General features: G+C 40.0%; 2 protein-coding genes across 3 annotated transcripts; one reads left to right on the forward strand and one right to left on the reverse strand.

Annotated features, from left to right (window-relative positions):
- Positions 1-25: 25 nt before the first annotated feature.
- c23h19orf44 (chromosome 23 C19orf44 homolog) lies at positions 26-13,016 on the forward strand. The gene is made up of 10 exons (XM_006790513.3): positions 26-494; positions 3,815-3,982; positions 4,113-4,234; positions 4,329-4,854; positions 5,296-5,662; positions 6,867-6,946; positions 9,465-9,936; positions 10,666-10,755; positions 11,634-11,800; positions 12,000-13,016. Exons 1-10 carry the CDS (start codon positions 375-377, stop codon positions 12,087-12,089), a joined length of 2,202 nt encoding a protein of 733 aa, XP_006790576.2. The 5' UTR covers positions 26-374; the 3' UTR covers positions 12,090-13,016.
- Positions 12,979-19,970, reverse strand: akr1a1b (aldo-keto reductase family 1, member A1b (aldehyde reductase)). 2 transcript variants are annotated; one of them, XM_035907528.2, is made up of 9 exons: positions 19,831-19,970; positions 15,966-16,061; positions 15,532-15,651; positions 15,210-15,361; positions 14,732-14,927; positions 14,443-14,642; positions 14,009-14,081; positions 13,830-13,916; positions 12,979-13,281 (listed from the first exon to the last, which is right to left on the reverse strand). In XM_035907528.2, exons 2-9 carry the CDS (start codon positions 16,044-16,046, stop codon positions 13,216-13,218), a joined length of 975 nt encoding a protein of 324 aa, XP_035763421.2. In that variant the 5' UTR covers positions 16,047-16,061; positions 19,831-19,970; the 3' UTR covers positions 12,979-13,215. The 2 variants fall into 2 exon arrangements, with proteins under 2 accessions (XP_035763421.2, XP_006790577.2); XM_006790514.3 differs by having other exon boundaries at positions 19,696-19,831.
- Positions 19,971-20,432: the final 462 nt, after the last annotated feature.

A 20,432-nucleotide genomic window follows, 5' to 3' on the forward strand; every position in this document is an offset into this window, starting at 1 on the left:
ACTACCAAGAAGAAGAAGACGGAGGCAGAAGCTCTTCCATGGAAACAACAGACGCTTCCAACTCATACTCGTTTATGTTTACGTAGTAGGTGGGATATGGAAATAATGTAGTTTAATTGGGAACTCCTGAATGTTGCATAATTTATAATTAACTATACCGACAGGAAAGGCATCTAAATGACTCTATGTCGAATTTTCTTTGTGCAGTTTGAAATTTTAGCTTTAGCTACTTGCTAGTCAACAGTAGTCTCTCGTATGCAGGATAAATGGTGCCCAACATGGGTTAGCTACTGTGGAAATTGCGTACAAAACATGTGATATTACATATCGAACTGTATCAAGGAGCATTTTGCCAGAAAGTGGGTGTTTTAAAAATGTGGAAACTAGGCGGCCGAAACTCCGCTGTGGATCGAGCTCAGGCGTTGCTGTCCGCAAAGAGGAGCAATGGAGGAGACGCTCAGGGCTCCAGGCAAGAGTCCTCATCCAAAACACGGGTATGTACAGAGTTTTCTTTAGCTGTCGCCTCCCTCCCTTTTTAAGAGCTGTCTGTTCTTACACGGGAAAGTTACCTTGTCTGTGGTAAAATCAAATGTGAAATTCTTCAGCATCATAGTTAAAAGCGATGAAATAATTTAATTTGTTTTCTTGCGTTACGTTTGGTAACAATAATATCAGAATCTTTATTGTAACTTTACTCTGATGCAATGAAATTTTGCATATAAGATAAGATAACCTTTATTAGTCCCACACGTGGGAAATTTGTTTTGTCACAGCAGGAAGTGGACAGTGCAAAAGTTATATAGCAAAAATTAGAATACAATAAGAATAAAATACTGTACACAACTGTACAGAAGAGAATAAAATAAAATACTATATACAGTAGAATACATAGAATAAAATATACAATAGGATAAAAATAGAATATAAATGCTGTATACAACAGTAAAAATACAACTTTGTCAGAAAAAGAGTATTGCACTTAGTGTTATTGCACATGTGTGGGTGTGTGTGTTTGATCAGTTGGAGTCTTTGTTGTGGAGTCTGACAGCAGTGGGGAGGAAAGACCTGCGAAATCTCTCCGTCCCACATCATGGGTGCTGCAGCCTGCCATTGAAGGAGCTGCTCAGTGCTGTCAGAGTCTCCTGCATGGGGTGGGAGATGTTGCCCATCAGGGATGACAGCTTAGCCACCATTCTCCTGTCACTCACCACCTCCACTGGGTCCAGAGGACATCCTAGAACAGAGCTAGCCCTGCGGATCAGCCTGTTCAGTCTCTTCCTGTCCCCGGCAGAGATGTTGCCACCCCAGCAGACCACACCGTAAACGATAGCTGAGGCCACCACAGAGTCATAGAAGGTCTTCAGGAGTGGGCCCTTCACTCCAAACGACCTGAGTCTCCGCAGCAGGTACAGTCTGCTCTGCCCTTTCTTGTAGAGGGCTTCCGAATTATGAGTCCAGTCCAGTTTGTTGTCCAGATGAACACCAAGGTACCTGTAGCTACCACAGCCTCAATGTCCATACCTTGGATGTTCAGTGGTTGCAGTGGAGGATGTTTGTGCCTGCAGAGTCTACCACCAGCTCCTTGGTTTTACTGGTGTTGATCTGGAGGTAGTTCAGCTGGCACCAATCCACAAAGTCTTGGGTCAGTCCTCTGTACTCCTTGTCGTCCCCATCAGTGATGAGGCCGACTATTGCAGAGTCATCAGAGAACTTCTGCAGGAAGCACTGTTGGAGTTGTGGGAGAAGTCTGCAGTGTAGATGGTGAAGAGGAACAGAGCCAGAACCGTTCCCTGTGCCCCCCCCCCCCCCCCCCCCCCCCGTACTGCAGATATGAATAAACAAATAAGTTAAATCTAGATAAAAATGTATAATTTTAATGAAAATGATCAAATAGAGGTTTAAAAGTGGTTTTGCATTGCTGTTCACATCTCTGAGGGCAGTATGTATGTAAATTGCAGATTGTGGGGGTGTAGTTCTACTCCTTACCAGTGCTTTAATGGAGCAGAAAAATGGAGTGTCATAGAGGTTGTTTCTCAGCTTGTTGATACTAGTTTACAGCAGTGGTTTAAACAGGCTGTGAACACGGTGGGTGGTATTTTCACTCCTGGCCCTCATTCTCAGTTGACCGTTCTGCTGCTATTCAGGTCTAGGAGTTTTGTCCCACTGAGCTGTGCTTACCACGTGATGCAGGTCCTTCCTTTCAATAGCAACACTTCAATGTGACATTCTCAGTGGTGCTCTTGTAGAAATTTACCAGCAGATTTTCCATTTAAGCTTTCTAAAGAAGTATTTCTTGTGAGATACTATAAGTGCATTTGAGCTCTTTAAATAATTATTTGATTTGTGTAATTTTAAGTCTTTCATATTTTGATGGAATCTTTAATCTTTCCTAAAGACCAGCTTTATTCTATGTATGTATCTATCTATCTGTAAACAATGGATTATATAGTATTCATATTAAAGGTATGATGCCTTCTCACTCTGCCTGGATGGACGCTGCTGGTGAGGCACCTGCTGCTTCGGTAGCTGCTAAGTAGGACCTTTGAAGCCTACATTACACCCTCTTGCTGCCTGGGCAGGTAGGCGGAGGCTGGCGTGGTTTTATGAGGAAGCCAGAGGTCAAAAGCTTTACCCTGCTTCTTCTTCAGGTCGCTAACCTGCTGCATAGCAGTTAGTGCCTCCTCAAATGATCCCCTAGCTCGTGATGGCTTATACGGAGAATTCATAATGACCTTGTCTTGGCCAGGAAGGCTGGAGAGATTGAGCCTTGGGGTACCCTTATCCAGCTGGGGGCCCATGTCCTGAAACAGCTCAGCTTGGTAGGCTGAGAGCAGGATGACCACGTTCAGATTTTATATTGACTGCGCTTCTGATTTATAAACCTTTTGGTACATGGAGGCTGTGAAATACTCCATCTTACCTGGAAGGTTTGATCCCACCGACACAAGTGAACGTCTGTTTGGATAGAGATGAAATTCCACTGACTGCTCCACACTAAAAAATGAACCCCAAAATTTGAGGAAAATGTTTAGTAATGGCTCATCTTCTTTAGACACACTGGGACAGCAGTCATGAGCTGCTTGGTGGGTGCCTGGCGAGTGGGCAATATTTTTCTGTCTTACATATCCCTCTCCTCCCCCCTGATTGCCATACAGGCAATGCAGAGGGGATGGGGGTTTTTCTCCGAGATGGTCAAGGGAAAGTAGGGTGGGACACGACATCCTTAACCTTGCCGCCACTGGCGTTACCCTGAGAGGAGCCAATATCCATGATTACTAAAGGTTAGATTTGACAACTAGCAATAGCCGCAAACACAAACCACAAGCTACTTGTCTAGCTAGTTTTTTTAACATGCAGTTTGCAGCAACACAACAGCTGCTATTATAACAAGATATTTCCTTGACAAAAATATATAATTACATTGTAAAAGATGTTCCTGAAAACCAGTAAAACCCACATTCGGACTACCTTAATGGCTGTGTCAATAAACAGATTAATTAAATTATCCTGGTCCATGACTGCTGAGGAGCTCTTAGAGAATGAGAATGCTTGGTGTGGGGCCAGTTAAGGGGTCAGGGGACCCCGTATCCTTCAAGTGATTGGTCTGTCTTAGACAGATGTGGTGGTACTGGAGCTTCCATGACTGGTCATGCCAGAAGTTTCTTCCCAGTGAGATTCAGAGTGAGGTTTGATAGAGATGTCATTCAAGTCGTTGTGACTCTGAAGTATAATTCACATGTAGGAGCAGAATGAGGTGCTACAGTAATTAAATCTTAAAGCACTTCTTAGATAAATATAATCTGTTTCTTTGTAGGTTTCTGTAGGGGAATCTTTCAAACCCAGATCTGCTCCCCCCGAAACACACAAATTATTCTCAGATCTGAGCGACTTGTCCTCAGTCAGTTCAGCTCCTGAGTCTGGAGGGGATGTTAAAGCTACGGATGCTGAAAAGAACCATGGAAGAGAACTGGATTCAAACAAGGTAACTGCTAATTGTTGCTGTTGCTCAATAATGGAAGACTACACATTAGTGTTGTTGAACCCAGTAAATCCAACTTGACATGAATTGTATACGTTTTTAATAATTAATTAATTTATAATTTTTTGGTTAGGGTCTCAGGCCACAGAGCTCTCTGGGAGGAGGAAGCAGGTTTTTGAAGAAGGCTCCACCACCAACAAACAGCAGCCAGTCACCCGTCAACAGGGACCAAATGCACCCTGAATCTGAATCAAGGTAAGATTCAGCATATAAAAATTTGGTTATTAATTTGCACAAAGAATAAAACGTTTTCTGATGTGAGGTTACCTATTTTAATATCTCTGGTCAGAAATGCATCATCTTCACGGCGTGCCACTCAGACTGCATCCTTGACTAGACTGGCTGAAATTGAGAGTCGCATCCGGAGCCGCAAGCAGGCGCAGGAACAGGCAAGACAGGAGACAAAATCTGCCCTCATTCTGACTTCAGATTTGGGAGTGTCATCATCAGCACCAGCAAGAGTCACCCAAACCCCAGAGACATCTGTGCAACAGTCTGTACAGTCTAGCAGTGACCAGAGCCTGAGGGGAACCCGTTTCCTTAAGAAGAAAGCAGCTGGAGCTCTTGAAAACACTAATACATCTCTTACTATGGCTCCAAAAAGTGTAGGTGTTAGTGTGAGAGTCAGGTCCAGAGCAGCAGATCGTGTAGCATCTTCAGAGCGTTTGGAGACAAAGTCAGTTAAACTAACAAGTGGTGTCAGTCTGGAAAGTGATGAAGAAGACATGAAGAAACTGCTTGGAGACTCGCAGGACTCGACAGACTATAGCTTCTTAAGACCTGGGAGACCTTCCTCCATGAAAAAGTCAGATAAGGTACACTTGGGTGTTTTTTTTTGCTTGGTTCACTCTCATTACTTACAGCCTATAAACTGACAGCATCATTCTGATAGGCATGAAAACAGTTTTAATAAGAAAAAGAAACATTTTGAACCCAGTTTTAATAAAAGAAAAAGTTGTTTATTACAGGAAATTGGAAATTGTCTAAATTGAATGATTACGAAGGCAGAGCTAAATCATTTTAACATAATAGACAGACTTTTATGCATGACAGACTTTCATTGTGGAAATAATGACAAGCCACATTCACACAGTGGTTGTTAATCATGCCAGACATGTACGTGGTTAAGCCATCAGGCCGTTTTCCTGCAACCTGCACTTTAAGGGTTAGAGTGAAAACCTGATAACGTTTTCACTTTGATGGCTCAGAGACACCGTTTTATCAGCTCAAAGCAGCTGTGCTTTCTACTCATACAGGTATTCCCCAAAAGCAGTCATGAAGTTCACTCCACTCCACTTACTGCCGAAGTAATTACTTCACCACCCTCCAACACAGCACCACCTCGCTCCTCTGCTTCTTCTAACCGGAGTTCTCCTTTCCGATTCACTGGCCATGCCCAGGCCCGCTTCAGCCCCTCTGTGCTCTCTTCTTCTCCCTCTCCACCCCGTGTCTCCTCCCCACATCCTCCGGAAAGACCGGGCACCTCCTATAGGCCAGAAAGCCCACAGCGATCCCTGTCCTCCCTCTCAGGACACAGTGAAGTGCTCTCTCTGGACGAGCTTTTCCCTGTGGAGACGGGATCTGAACACCCACTCAGTGAGATGAGTTCAGTTTCTTCTGAAGGTGAGAGGTGCTCATCAAATGCATTTAGTCCTAGTGTTCAAGAGTTGATTGGACTCAGCTGTGTTCTTTGTGTTTAACTATTAATAGCAATCTAGGAGTGTGATGTATTGATCACTCCTAGGAAAGAGAGGGCAACATGGTGCTCATTCCTTTGTACATTAACGACTTTATATCTAAAATAAAATCACTAATGTCCAAACGAACATCTCAATACTGCTCGTATAAAAGAGAATTTTACAGTGTGGTCATTCTTCTGTTCAATAATGAAGTAATGTTATACTTGAAGAAAAATCACTAATGACAAAATGAACTCACAGGATGAATCTAATTTGTTTGGCAGTTCTTGGAAAGCTTTTCATGAAGGCAGAAAACAACATTTGTGCTTTCAGAGGGAAAAAGGGGAATAAAGCATGTATTATCAGTGTCTCGAGGACCTTTTTATTGTATCGAGCCACTGTGAGTTTTAACAAGCTGCTGCATTTGATAGTGGATTAGTTTAATAACAACAGGACAAGAATAGATTTTATCTTCTGATGCACAATGGCAAACACAGGTATTAGTTAAACCATTCATCTTTCAAGCATGTCCATATTTGCAGCATCATCATTCATTCCCTCAAAACAGACAGTTTTTTTAAAATTACTACAGTTTAACGTGCAAAGAATTAATTTAGTTTAGACTATCTGTGTTTTGGGATATTCTTTTTTAAAATTATATATGTATAGATAGTTCTTTTTTAACTATTCCTATGTAGTGAAGTGCTTTGTAAAAGTACAAATAATGTAATAGTTTGGTTTAATAACTGTGATCTAGTGTCCCTGTCATTACCACATGGGAGGTACAACTTCTAGGCCCAAAGACATTGATAATATTCGTAATAAATGTATCTTTACCAGTAATTGATACTGTTGGAGCAGTATGCTACTGGCAGTCATAGTGACCTGAGCTTTATTTCTAGTACCCTGACGTGCATTGTAATAGACTCCGATATGTCCCAGTTTGTCACATAAACCAGTGTTATGAGATTGTCTCAATTTACAAGTTAGCCTCTTTTAATATTCAGTTTTCAGTTTTTAATCATCAGGTGTTTTTAGTGTAGCCTTATGCATTGCACTGTTAGCAGCTATAAACTGAGTAACATGTTATAGTCGGCTACATGAATATACACTCTAAATTCTGTCATTGTGGTTTTATGTTTCTGCAGACTTCAAGATTAATGTGATGACACTGGATGACCTTGTACCTGCTCGCCTTGAATTTAATGCAGAAACGCCAAGAAAACAGGTGGGAAATGACAGGAATTAGTTCCAAACAAGTATAAAGTGAAGAAGAAAGGAGAAAGTTTTCCATTCAGTGTAGCATAATTTAAAGAGGACCTATTAGTCTCATTTATAGCACCATATTTGTATTCTTGAACTCTGCCAGAGTAGCTTTGCATGATTCAGAGTTCAAAATAATCCATATTTATCTTCGACTCATCATATCTGTGCCTTGGTGCAGCCCCCTCTGTTCATACTCAGTCTGAAAAAACCCATCCAACCAACTCTGCTCTGACTGGCTACCCCTCATAAACTCATGATTTGAGCAGCAGGTGGCTTGGGCTTCTTCCACACAGCTGTGTGCCAGAGATGACCATATTAGACTACACTTGAGTTTTTGGCCCGCATAGATGACTTGCACATATGACCTGACTAAACTTTGAGCATTTTTAAAATGAATGTTAGCCACTGTAATGGTAACTGCATGAAAGAAAAGAGCATAGCAGGTCCACTTTAAAGGAAATATTTGTTGAATTGCACTCATTATATCTATGAAAACATGTTATACACAAAGTCAAAACAAGCTTTGAAAACATCAAAATATCATCTTTTCAGGTATGGGGAAACAGGTGTGTTTTGGACCATAAGACATAATTGTTGCAGTTAAAATTATTATAATTCTGATTTCCTCATCAGCTCCAAATGGAACATCCAGGTGTTGGCTGCTAAATGCTTCACTATGATCCCTAGCTGTTGCTTACTTTGTGTGCTGTTGGGTTAGGACTGCTGCTGCCACAGACAAAGAGCAGCAATGATTACCAAAAGAATTTGGTTAAATAACATAAAATAAAAACAATGAGTTTAATGAGAAGGACTTCATTATAGACACTGAATTTGTTGTTTATATAACACGAATAGCTGGCCACCTAGGAAGCCACCAGCTAGAGTAGTGTCAAAGAAAAGGAAGAAATATTTTAAATTGCTTGTGATGTGATTTCACTGACTGCCTGATGTTCCTTACGGCATTAAATAGTGAGAAAGAAAGCACAAGAAGCTGTGACTCGGGTATTAATCACAGGTTCCTGATGTTATGTGCAAACATTATTCCACAGTGCACACACTAAATAAATCCTAATCAGAAAAAGATAATAACTATATGTATGCAAAGCTGTATCCTTGAGTCTGTGATAGTGATGAACGATAATCGACACCCTGAAGTTAATGTAACGCCACTGATATTAATGCTGGAGACTCTAAATTCTGTCCACAAGGACATTTTCTCCTTGGCGTGGTGCACTGAAATTTGCATTAATAACGAAACCAAAAAATCTTACATCATAAAACAGCCACGTGTTAAAGCCTCACATTAATAACCACAAGCATTAAAACACATGTGCAGTAATCTGGATATTTACATGTGATATCCTAGGGGATATGATTATAAGTTTGTTTTCTTTCATATCCTAAATATGATTCTTTCTCTGCTCTAAAATGGTCAAAAAAAGTTCTAAAGATTTATTAGAATAAACTAAATAGAAAAAAACTAAATAGAAATAGAAATTTTATTCCTCTGTGGCAGTGGAAAAATGAACCTTTGACTTAGTTTGAATTCTAAGAGGCCCACAGAAATGAGATGGTATAAATGTTGCTTCCTGGACTGAAGAGTGAGGCCAACACATTTTTTTCAGTTTTAAATAGACTGAGTATAACATTAGCATTTGTAACTTTTTTAACAACGCTATCCTATACAATAAACCTATATCATAAGATACATTTATATAGAGGGAATCAAACAGATTCACTCTATATTCTAGAAGTATCTGCTAATTAGTGCTAAATAACCGCACTAATTAGCTGTGCTAGAAAGTTCAGTCACCTACACTAGAGCACAAACTTCTTGTTGTGTTGTACCGCACACCAAGCCGTATTATTACCTGTATTATTATTAGTGGGGTGGCTGTAGCTCAGAGCAGGTAGAGCAGGTCATCCACCAATCAGGTTGGTGGTTCGATCCCTGGTTGCTGCAGTCTGCTTGCCAAGTATCCTTGGGCAAGATACTGAACCGCAATTTGAGTGGATGTGTGAATGTTAGATAGAAGAAGTTAGGCACAGAAAACATGCTGGTGTAAATGAGTTGATGAGACATGTTGTATAAAGTGCGCAAGTAGAAATGCTCCAAAAATACTAACAACACAAATACTGTTGAGTGGTCCAGTTTACAGACTTTAATTGAAGGAGGTGAACCAGCTGACAGCTGTTCTGCTGAGATATATACAGTGAATTATAGTTATCCTGTCTCAAGGAGATAAATGGGGTAGTAGTAATGCTCCTATTCTTGAGAGGATGAACTTACATTTTGAGATACTCTTCAGCTGGAGAAAGCAACTGTTTACTGCATTTTATCGTGTTTGTCAAATTTCCTTGCATGCAGGTGAAGGCTGAATGTTAGTATATGTATAATATTCTTCAGGGGACCCTTTGTCTGAGATCTCTAAATTCTCTGAAGGACTCCCTAGACTGATATCTTTGCTTTCATGAAACAGGGTTGCCCTGTTCCAGGATCTCCAGACAGAAAGCAGCAGCTACACGAGGAGGAACAGCAACAAGACCAGCTGCTGGATTACCAAAGTGACTTTGAGAGTGAGAGCAAAACAGAGCCAGATTACAGTGCCAGTCAAGTGTCAGAGGATCTGCAGAGAAATGGAGGTGAAGAGAAGATGGTGTCAGAAGTCAGAGATGGGGGTTTGGATTCAGACATGTTTGATGGGAGGACAGAAGATGATTATTCGAGAGCTTTCTCAGAAGCAAGTCATTCCTCCACCTCACGGACCTCAGATCGCAGTCACACTTCCAAGTCAAACAGCCAAGGCAGAAGTGAGGACTCCAGATCGTCATTATTACATGAGGGCCAGGCTTCATATCAACAGTCGAGGAGACGTACTTCAGCCAGAAAGGTTTTAAAAGAGACTGCAGTACAGACCCATTCTGGTCCACTGGCTTCAACATGGCCAACAGGTTTGTCTGCTACACATAGTATTTGTCTATCTAAGATGTGAGAGAGACCACCATTTCTCACCAAAATTCCTTTAAATCATCTTATTAAGTGAAAGGAGATCTTGTTTGTATGAAGGCGCTAATCCGAACCTTATCTTGCATTGTTCTTTGGATCTAAGAGAAATACTTATTTACTTTTTAAAACCCTGTAACTAAAATGCCAGAGTAAACTGATATGCCTGAAGCTGAATTAAAAAGTCCACAGAATCCACAAACTTCAGAGCATTTTAAAGGTCAGGCTCCGTGGCTTCAGGCATGTGCAGAGAACTAGGAATAATTTTGTGTTGTTGGACTTGAGTGAGCGAGATAAAGAGTGAACTTGGCTGTGCAATACTCTGTAGGTAGGTAGGAATTTTAAATTGGATCCTTAATGCAACAAGTGTCACGGGAGCAGCCATTTGGCATTTGCGTTGCCTGCGAGCACTGGAAGGCAGATTTAATGAGTGACGAAAGCAGTGAATTGCTGAAATCAGTACAAGTTAAGATGAATTCATGAGTGAATATCTGAAGCTTCTTTTCACAAACGAAGAGAAGCTTGAAAGCTGTTTCACGTTGGTGTTGATTGACAGGGACTAACATAAATGAGTCGATGATTATGTATGCCGATGTGAACCAGAGAGGTCCCTGTTTTCTGAGTGGGCAACTAGAACTTGTGTCTTATCGCATTGAGCTTTAATTTTCTTTTTTCAGATATTCCTGCTGTGGACCCTATGGTGAGCATGACCTACATAAATCCTTCTCCAGTGGTCACTCATACCCTCAATGCAGAAATGGTAGAAGGTGAGAACCAATAAAACTAAATAAAATAAAAAATAATAATAAAAAAAAACATTATATATTTTTTAACATATGTACTCTTCCCATGGTCGATGTTTAAAATTTTGCTCTTTCACGTGCTTTTTTACCCCTCAGCTGTAAAAGTCTGATTGGGTATTGTTGTCACCCTGCCAGGCGGGCAGGCATGCTGTAGGGGTTTTCAAACTGATACCATAGAATCACCTCCAAAAAATCTTCGATGAGTTTGAATCTCAGTGACATTGACCTCAAAGTCAAGGTCAGAGGTCAAGTTTTCAGAAAATCTTATGAATGCAATAACATGAGAACAAAGCGATGTAGTATTTTAAAATTCATACCATAGGTGTACCTACTGGGGTGTACTAATACATCAGGCCAATCATGCTCCTCATTGGTTAAAAAAAAAGTAATCATGATTTTCTCCAAAATGCTTCAAAAATAAGATTTTTGATGGCATTTTCCACATGATCTTGCTGACAGATTAACTAACAGACGGCTCTGAAAACACACTTTCACTGAGACTCTTCACTTTGTCAAGAAAACTAGAAAGTTGTCAAATTTTGGATTTGTCACACTGATAACAGAAAATCTTTTAAACCTGGATCCAGACGGTAATTCTCAGGGATTATCAGGGTTTATACAAGGATGATGGCAAATTTCAAGTGAGTCATACTGATGGCTGTGGTGGGGCCATTTTAAAAAAAATATGTATGAAGCTGTAGCGCCATCTATAGGTGATATACTGGGAGACAGTGCCTTCCAGATCAGTTAAATAGTTAACGACATTTTTTGTTACTGTCATTTAAACATTCATAAATATTTCAATTTAACCCTGCAATGTGTATCCCTTGGTTCTCAATCAGCAATCAGCACCTTCAATCCAGCTGTATTTGTTCTCAATGAACTGCTAAAACAGCAGCTTGCCATCACAAGGCGGTTCATTGAAAGCAACCGCCATCTGCACTCCAGCCTGGTGCAGAGTCTGGAACCACCAAACTACAGATATACCACTCTCGAGGACACCAAGAAGGTAAAGTATACTCACGCACTGGCTGTGAATAACACTTATCTGTAGCTTTTTGGCTCAGTAATGGAAATAACAGACATTTAAAGTGTACTCATTGTACTAATTTCCAGCTCATTATTTTTATTTTTCATCTCCACAAAAGTAATTGCAAAGCAATACTGGTCAAAGTGTGACTTAGTGAAACTTTCCCCTCTGTTTTCAGCTTATCCACATGCACAGATCTCCCAAACTGACAATGAAGGAAGCTTTAGAGGAGGTACTGCAGGAGATGAGAGAAGACCATTGTATGTGACCACTGTGATTGCAAGGACCAGAAGCTGGATCGTGTCTTTATTTTTAAAGACATTTTTATACACATTTAAAAACTTTCCCTCCTCAGTAGAAAATTACTTTATTATTCATAAAACACTGCATGGAATTTTATATCAAGTGTCAAAATCAAGAGCTGGCAGCCAAATCCATCACTTTAGGTTCTTAATACTGGAGTGGACATTATAAGGCTGTGGTCTGCTAATGTAAAGATGGGCACACCTCCACAGCACCTGCAGGTTAATGTAACTAACACAGAATGCAACAAAGTTGAAAGCTGATGCTGAAGGTAGATAAATTCATCAAAAGTGAGAGATTTAATAGCCTTAATAGTTATTTATATGCCAGAAGACAACTTCTGTTTTCAAAGAATGTAATTTTTGAATTCATACACCATCAGTGATTTGGAGTCATAGATGGAGAATGGAGGCATCAAAGTCACAGAATTTAAAAAAAAAAAAAAAAAAGGCATGGAGTTACAGCACATTTCTCAACATTAATTTTTATGTGGAGTTAGTTTCATGGCCTGCATTTTTAATGAAATTTAAGTTTCATTAGGATGCATTTGGTTTTAATGCTCACCCCGAACCATGGATGTCATATTCATGCTTGTGAAACAGGTTGTTGGGTGTATGTAAGCCTTCTTGTAGAACTGCACTCACAATTCACAAATTACTATTAATTACTTGACTGTATTATACAGACTTGTTTTTTTTTTTTGTTGCATGATTGAGGTGGTCATGTAGACCAGATGAAATGAATGGGTTTAAATGGACACACCAAACAGAATCTTAAAAGCACTTTCTTCTAAGATATAATATTAAAGAGACAGCTTAAGCCAATAATCATTCAGTGAAATAAACGCTTGCAAGGGAAGTAACAAAATGTTTATTAAAAAATTAACACATAATGTAGGGTGTTTTTACAGTTACCAGTTTTTCAATCTCAACCACCAATATTAACTTGAATTACTCTAACGGCAAGTGCAGATTTGAACAAAATCTAAAGACAAACTTCGATGGCAGGACCCAGGAACATTTATGATGTGATGTGGGAAGGTGTGTTGATGGGGTTGTTGAAGGCACAAATTCAGGCTGTAGTGTGAGTTGTCAATATGGGTCATTGAAAGGGTAGAAGGGATGTCCGGCATCCCTGGGAACACGCTTTCCTTCCACCTGCAGGAACAAAAGTTAAACACATTTAGCTTTTTTTGTTTGCATTTTGCAAGTTCATGTGTTAATTCTTGACATCAACTGCTTTTTCCTATTTAACCAAAACTGTCTGAAAATACGTATTCCACTATGGCTTAGCTAGTAAAAATCAACAACCATCTCCTTTGAATAAATACATTTTTTATTTTTTAAAAATGAGCCAACTTAATAATTCTTTAATGACTTTATTATATTCAATGAAGAGATGGAACATTTAATATTCATATAATGAACATTTTCCAAACAACAGGTTTCCAAATCACACATAAGAGCTCCATAATCCAATATAAACTAACTTCAACCCACCCCCAACTTCATAATCATAGGATAGGTATAGTATTTTTATTATTTTCAGCTCGTATTTACAAGATTTACACAAACATTGTGCACAGTGTTGCACTCATCACTTTGTTGTCTGCTCATCACTGCAGAGCTGATGTAGACAGTAAGAGCTACTTAGCGGTTATGTCCCAACATAAAGATTTATTAGAGTACTGATTAAGTCCACTTACTTCGATCATTGGTACGATGTAGCGCCAGCCTCTGGTCAGTGCTGCGATACTTTTCATTTCTTCTGCTTCAAGGGTAAAGTCGAACACCTGACAACATAACAAAACCCTTTACATACAACACAACATACCTCACTGTAGCTGGACCACAAAATGTAACATTTATTTAAATCTCACTTCACCTGTATGTTTTCTTTGATGCGGGACTCGGTCACACTCTTAGGGATTGTTACGACTCCACGTTGTGTCTGCCACCTGGAAATACAGGATTTGTGTTGATGTGAAGCTGCTGAAGGGTTTCGTCACCAAACCAGTGTGCATTTCTGCCCAGAGCATCAAGCACACAAGTTTTATACAAGTAGTATACTTCTTTTTTAGCTTTAGTTTGCTGTTTTAAAACTACAAATGTGAGTAAAGGTGCCATGCAGTACACAGTTTAGATGCATACTGAGCTACAGACTAACAAGCTGAATCTGGATGTGTTTTGGATGATATCATTTGAAATGTAAAATTGGAAACCTTAAGAAACAAAGAATGTAAAAAGGTCGAAGATAAACAGAGACAGTGTGATCTTTGCTAAAAAACTACTTTTAGATATTCTGATCTATAGATTTACCTCAGGAGAATCTGAGCTGGAGACTTTTTATATTTCTCTGCAAGGGAAGAGATCACAGGCTCCTCCAGCAGGATGGGTTCGTTCGGATGTTTCCAGGCTCGATCGGCAGACCCCAGTGGACTGTAGGCCGTCATCACCAGGCCCCGATCCCGACAGTGGGCCAGCAGTTCTACCTGGGCCAGATAGGGGTGGCACTCTACCTGTCCAGCAAAAATGAAGCAATACCAGGGTCACCTCCAGCATTTTACAAACACCTTTTATTACCATCAACATCACAAACATCCTGTACCTGAAGGACAGTTGGTTTGACACTGGCGACCGACAGGATGTCATCAATCTGCCTGCTGTTGAAGTTGGACAAGCCAATGGCTCGGACAAGACCCTTTCCCACCAGTTTCTCCATGGCAGACCAGGTCAGCTTGTAGTCTGTGTCATCATATAGCAAGGTGCCATCCTCCTTTCTGGGGAAAGTAACGTCTCCTCGTCTAGGAGCAAGCCAAGAAGGTCTTAAAATACAGGCTTGTTTATCAGTTTTAGCATCAACTAACTTTTAAGAAATGTCATAATTTTTTTATAAACTTTTTTTTAATGAAGTAGTATAGTTCTTGTCAAAATCGTTTTAAAATCTAACTATTAAGCTGTGGGCAGATTAACTTGGCATAAGATAAGATATACAATAATCCATCAGTTATCTTGATATAACAAAGGTGGTTTTGGGAACATAAGCTAACTGTCTCATTATTGGACCATGTGGAGGCTGAGCTCACTGAAAGGCGTAAGGCCAGTGGATGAGGTAGAGGTCCAGGTATTCAAGTTTCAAGTCCTTCAGGGTCTTCAGGAGGGCTGGCTCGACATCATCTGGATGGTGCTTGCTGTTCCACAGCTTGGATGTGATGAACACATCCTCTCTTCTTAGGGACTGGAGCACAGAACACGATAAATATGAATTCTTTGTTTTTTGTTTTTAAAGACAGTAGTAGACCAGAGTGGTCAGTAAAGTCTGACAGGTCTAGAATCAGTTGCTCTCAGGGGACACATTTTATGTGCGTTTTTACTGGAGCTTTGAACAGTTTGGTGAAGCAGTTCTACCTTTTCGGGTCCGAGCTTTTCCTGCAGGGCTTCTCCAATCTCAGCCTCATTGCCATAGATGGATGCACAGTCAATGTGGCGATACCCAGCTTCCAGTGCCCAAATAACTGCTTGTTTCACCTGTTAGAAATAAATATACAAGTTTCAGTAAGTACCCATACACATTCTTAATGTTTGTACCAAAAAATCTAAACTTAACATCTGAATCTGCTAAATTCTCAGACCAACAAGTAAAAAATAAATGGGCTGCAATTACCGGACATAAAACAATACTATATTTACTTTTACTTTTTTTTTGTATATTACTATACAAAAAAAGTGCAACTTTATTGTGTGACATTAATATGAAGGAAAGGGGTAAACGCAACGCCGTTTTATTTTATTAGAAAGTCTCAAATGGCTTAAAAACAGGAGGACAGAAGTGCAGTTTCTACCTTTCCAGGCTTACTCTTCCATGTTCCCAGTCCAATGAGGGGCATCTTGCGCCCTGTGTTAAGAACTGCAAAGTCATTCATGCCTCTCAGAAGCACCTTAAAAAGAAAAACAGAGTAAGAGCCAGTCAGTGAGACCTGCTCAACTCAGGTGGCTGTGGAAAAGTAGGAAGTGTACACCATTCGGTAGTTTTATACTGCATAAACTGAAGACAAAGACAAGGATGCACACAAACACAGGTCTTAGGAGAAACTGACAGCAAAGGAAATATATGACGGTGTAACAACAGTATGTCACAGTTTTCACAGTATAGCATTATTATTGATATTCTCAGGTAGAATGACCAATTAATGCTTTGAAAACAGAGTTCAAACCATTAATGAGTCCAGCAGGTACAGCTGGACAGATAAGATTCTTGATCCATATACTTATTGTAGTGAAGTAGATTCTGGGGTAGGATTTTACATGATGTCCACAAATGCACCACTGACATCCACACCTTCCCAGCCCACAATTAGCAGGCTTATAAGAGAACAGCTGCGCTTCACTATTAGAAGGAGGCATTTGGCAGTCTTGTCCATCCAAGGTGGCTGAGAGCAATAGGCAGTTAAGCGCTGCAGATCTCTCAAGGAAAGCCACTGAGTTTAGTATTGCCCTTTAGAGGGGTAAGTGGGACTCCTGTGTTCATCATAATGTGGCATAGTAGGGTGGACTTTGACAACTGTTTCCCTCTTTTGTTGCAGGTTTGCAATATACTGCTGCTGTCTTGTCACATGCTGTTTTGTTTGTTATGTGATGCTTTTATAACGAACAGTACTTTGGGGTGTAATTTTTTTATGTAGCTCTTTTATTAATGTGTGTAACGTTTTATGCTTTGTTTTATTGCTTTAGTGGAGGTGCGGCTGCTTGTTGAGGGGCTAGGCACGTGAGGTGGAATCCCCTTCCCGATGCATGCGAGTGTACACACCGGGCATAGGTAGATTGCACCATTTAGAGTTTAGTGTGAGTGAGGTCTGCAGTGAAATCACACGGGTGAGTAATTGGTGGCACCCTTGGGCACTCCTCCCTGTAGGTTGCCTCCTCAAGTGGCCGGTCTCCACTATTTTGTTTAGTTATTCTTTCATCATGCTGTGATTGTTTTAGGGTGGCATCGTGGTAGGGAGTCTGGTCATTTTAATCATCGTTTGTTAATAAAGTGTTTTAACTATTTTGCCGTCTCAACCCTGCTACCTTAGGTGCCTTTTTGATTTTATAATTTTATGTTTTTAGTAGTAGTACTTAATAAATTTTTGATTTGTAAACTTCCTTTGTCTCACCTCTGCTATTAATAACGAGTCTGTGGGCTTTGGTAGCCAGTGCAACACGTACATTGGCTAGAGAAATCTTTCCTGGGGTGTAACTCCCTCCCCCAGGTGGCGTTGTCAACATCTTAGTTACCGTCCCCGGTTATTCCTCCTCGCGACACCACATTATTATCCCAAACATTACAGTCAAACAAATGAATATAAATAACAGCTGAAGAACTGGTATAGCAACTGTCCAACCAGTAAAAGGAAGATCCAATTAAAGTCATATTGACTGACAAATACAAGGAGAGACTGTGCAAAGCCTTTAAGTGATATCAATATCAAAATTTAGCTTAGATTAAACAAAAGATCACATGATGAGAACGCAGCCAGAACACTAGAATTAAGTTTGTATACAGGAGTAAAAATATTAGCTTATGAAAAAGATTTCTGAATTGAAAGCTTGCACATCTTAAAGTATGACAATTTCCAAAGTTGTTTTTGCACCAAAGGGAAAAAAGAAAAGCTGAAAAGGAAGCATTAAAGGAAATGAAGGCTGCTGACTTGCATTTTCAACAGCTAGAGAGATGTGATCATTCCCCTCACTATATAAAAATTACAATACTTCAAATAAAAAGACCTGAAAGTTAAAAACTTGAGGATTTTTCTCAGTGTTGGATTTGAGATTCAACAGACAAAGAAATTTCTAAGTGCACTCACACAAACATTAATTATACAAAACCCATATATGCAAAATTGTTTCTCATCTAATTTTGAACACCATAGAAACACATCTGCTTTGATAATACCTACCATAGACGTGTATCAGTCAATAAGTAGTGCAAGCCCGGATGTGAATGAGCTCAGTGTGGCAGCGTGTAGAAGGAACTACATTCCTGTTGATCCAAGACACCTGTACCCGCCCTCTCTGACTCGCACCGCCTAACACAAACACTATCTGCTTGTTCCACGTTCCCATTCCTCTCAGACGTCTTCCACTGACGGCATAAATAGTAACTGCTTTCAGCTGCTTCTGTATTCACCAGATTTTCTTTGTCTTATGCAATTTCAAAGGGATTTGTGTCTCCTTCTGGGTGCCTGCTAAGGATGTTTCACTTGTTAGGCAAATGTGTAAACTACTACACTATGAAGCCACAAAGTAAAAAAAAAAAAAACCCTCCACATCAGTTCTGGTGGCTACTTGGTGCCTTTTGAGATTTTGAAGGCTTGATCACTAGATAGCAGAGGGTGGTGTAACTTTCCTCGGAAACAATTTATAGTCAGAATCTATAAATCATCTGTGAACTTCTTGGTTATCATCTATCTACTGACATCAGTAGCTTTCACTAACAGGCCCACACACTTTGTGGTTCCCACGTCAATGTCAGCTTTTAAGCACCTGATGCCTTTCTTTAAAAGCATTATAGAGAGACACATGACACTCTAAAAACTGAGCATTATTGATAGAAGTATGATCCCAGAGGGAAGGAGGGCAGTTTCTTTGTTTTGGCTGTTGAATGCATGCAGTTTTATATCCAAATGACCACTGAAATGGCTCCAAAAAAAGTGGTCACCTACAAGGTGCATGCTGCTTTTTGCCCTTTGAAATAGTTCTATCATTGGTTGCAGCATAACTGTTTTTTTTCCTTTCCCCCCCTTTGTTAATCATCTTGTGGGACCTCATGAGGCTCATCAGGTTGGGAACCTAAAACGTGCCTCCTTTGGCTGAAATCTCAGTTCAAAACAATCTTGTTTCTTGTTCAATGCCCTTGATTCATTTCTGCAACACCTTAGTAAATGCATTACAACTAGAAAATGACTTTTATGGTTTTAGAGCTATATTTTGCCCTGTTTCAGCAGGTCTGACGGCTCTTTTTGATGTTGTATGTTAAACTTGTTTTCCTTTTGCATTCTTTTTTAATTGCAGGAAAGGAAAGCGGTGTTAATTTGGTTTACAACTCGACTGACCAATCTGCAAAAACATCAATATTTTCCAGATCTTTCCAAAAATCCCTGAAAGTCAGCTGGTTTTCTGGAAAGTCACGCGCTCTGCCACACCTCAATACCACTGTCCTCGCGTTCACTGTCCTTCGACATCAAAAAAACTGCTGACCCCCCCGCCTCACACGTAACATATCTGCAAAAAAGGAGTGACGTTTGTATTATGTAGCAAATGTTAGCAAACAATGCTACACTTAGTAAAGAGGGAGCTACGGTTAGATAAAGTATTGTGGCTGTGTGGTCACTCGGTGGCTTCGCTTGTTGCTGAGATTGTCTTCAGGAAAAAAAATGAATGTAACAGCTGCTCGTTAAAAACAGCAGCCGCCACACTTTCTGTTGAAATAACAGCCGGCTGCTGTTGTAGCTTCTATTGAAGCCAACTCTCACATTCTCTCGCGTTACTCCCTTTAAAGTCGGTTTTTAGTAGAAGTCTGCACATACTCACCCTGCTTCCGAAACTGACACACAAACGACACAGCGTCTGCTTTAGGAGCTGACACTTCAGTGACTGCATGCTGTAAAATTATATAACGTGAATTCTCCTTCACGGCTCTGTGCTCACTTTGATTCGTCAACTTACTGTTTCAAGGTTTTAAAAGCTGCCGACTTCAGTCAACGACCTGTTCCGGTTGTCCTCCTGCAGCGTAGGACCACTGTGCAAAGAGTGCTGTTTTCTGCTAAATGTTCAAAAACACCACCTCATCTTGTTGACGTTTTCCTTTTCCGGTATGATAGTTCTTCCATTTCCGGGGAATCTAAAGGTAGTTCACAGAAAAATAATAATAATAACGTAAAAATGCAGAAACCGTGTAATAGAACGGGAAAAGGTCTACTCTGAAATAAAGTAAAAACTATTGGATAACGAAATTATCTTAAATTAAGGGCATTCAAATAGGTTACTAGCTTTAGTGGCTTACTTTGCAAACATATATCGGATATCAATCCCAATGTAATTTATCTAGAGAACAAAAGAAGCGATGTTCCATTTCAAATTTACGTCGTTTTTATAAATAATATATAAACAAAGGAATAAAGTCCTTCGGATGTCCCCAAGTATGTTATTATGTAGTGGGATATTTTATCAGTGATTTAAAAGAAAAATATGGGTTTCCCCATATGGGTTTTTCTTTCTTTTGGGGCATATGGGTGCCCCAAAAGACAAAACTGCTGTGGGCTCTGTGT

Source organism: Neolamprologus brichardi, chromosome 23 (assembly GCF_056152115.1).
Source record: "Neolamprologus brichardi isolate AB-2024 chromosome 23, ASM5615211v1, whole genome shotgun sequence".
In the NCBI taxonomy this organism is placed as follows: Eukaryota; Metazoa; Chordata; class Actinopteri; order Cichliformes; family Cichlidae; genus Neolamprologus; species Neolamprologus brichardi.

Coding starts and splice junctions, on each gene's coding strand:
- akr1a1b (XM_006790514.3), bottom strand. CDS start 19,764: ATGCAGTCACTGAAGTGTCAGCTCCTAAAGCAGACGCTGTGTCGTTTG. Junction 14,643..14,731: donor TCAAACCAACTGTCCTTCAG/GTACAGGATGTT, acceptor TTTGCTGGACAG/GTAGAGTGCCACCCCTATCT. Junction 14,082..14,442: donor CCAGCTCAGATTCTCCTGAG/GTAAATCTATAG, acceptor CTGTATTTCCAG/GTGGCAGACACAACGTGGAG.
- c23h19orf44 (XM_006790513.3), top strand. CDS start 375: ATGTGGAAACTAGGCGGCCGAAACTCCGCTGTGGATCGAGCTCAGGCG. Junction 495..3,814: donor AGTCCTCATCCAAAACACGG/GTATGTACAGAG, acceptor GTTTCTTTGTAG/GTTTCTGTAGGGGAATCTTT. Junction 10,756..11,633: donor CAATGCAGAAATGGTAGAAG/GTGAGAACCAAT, acceptor GTTCTCAATCAG/CAATCAGCACCTTCAATCCA.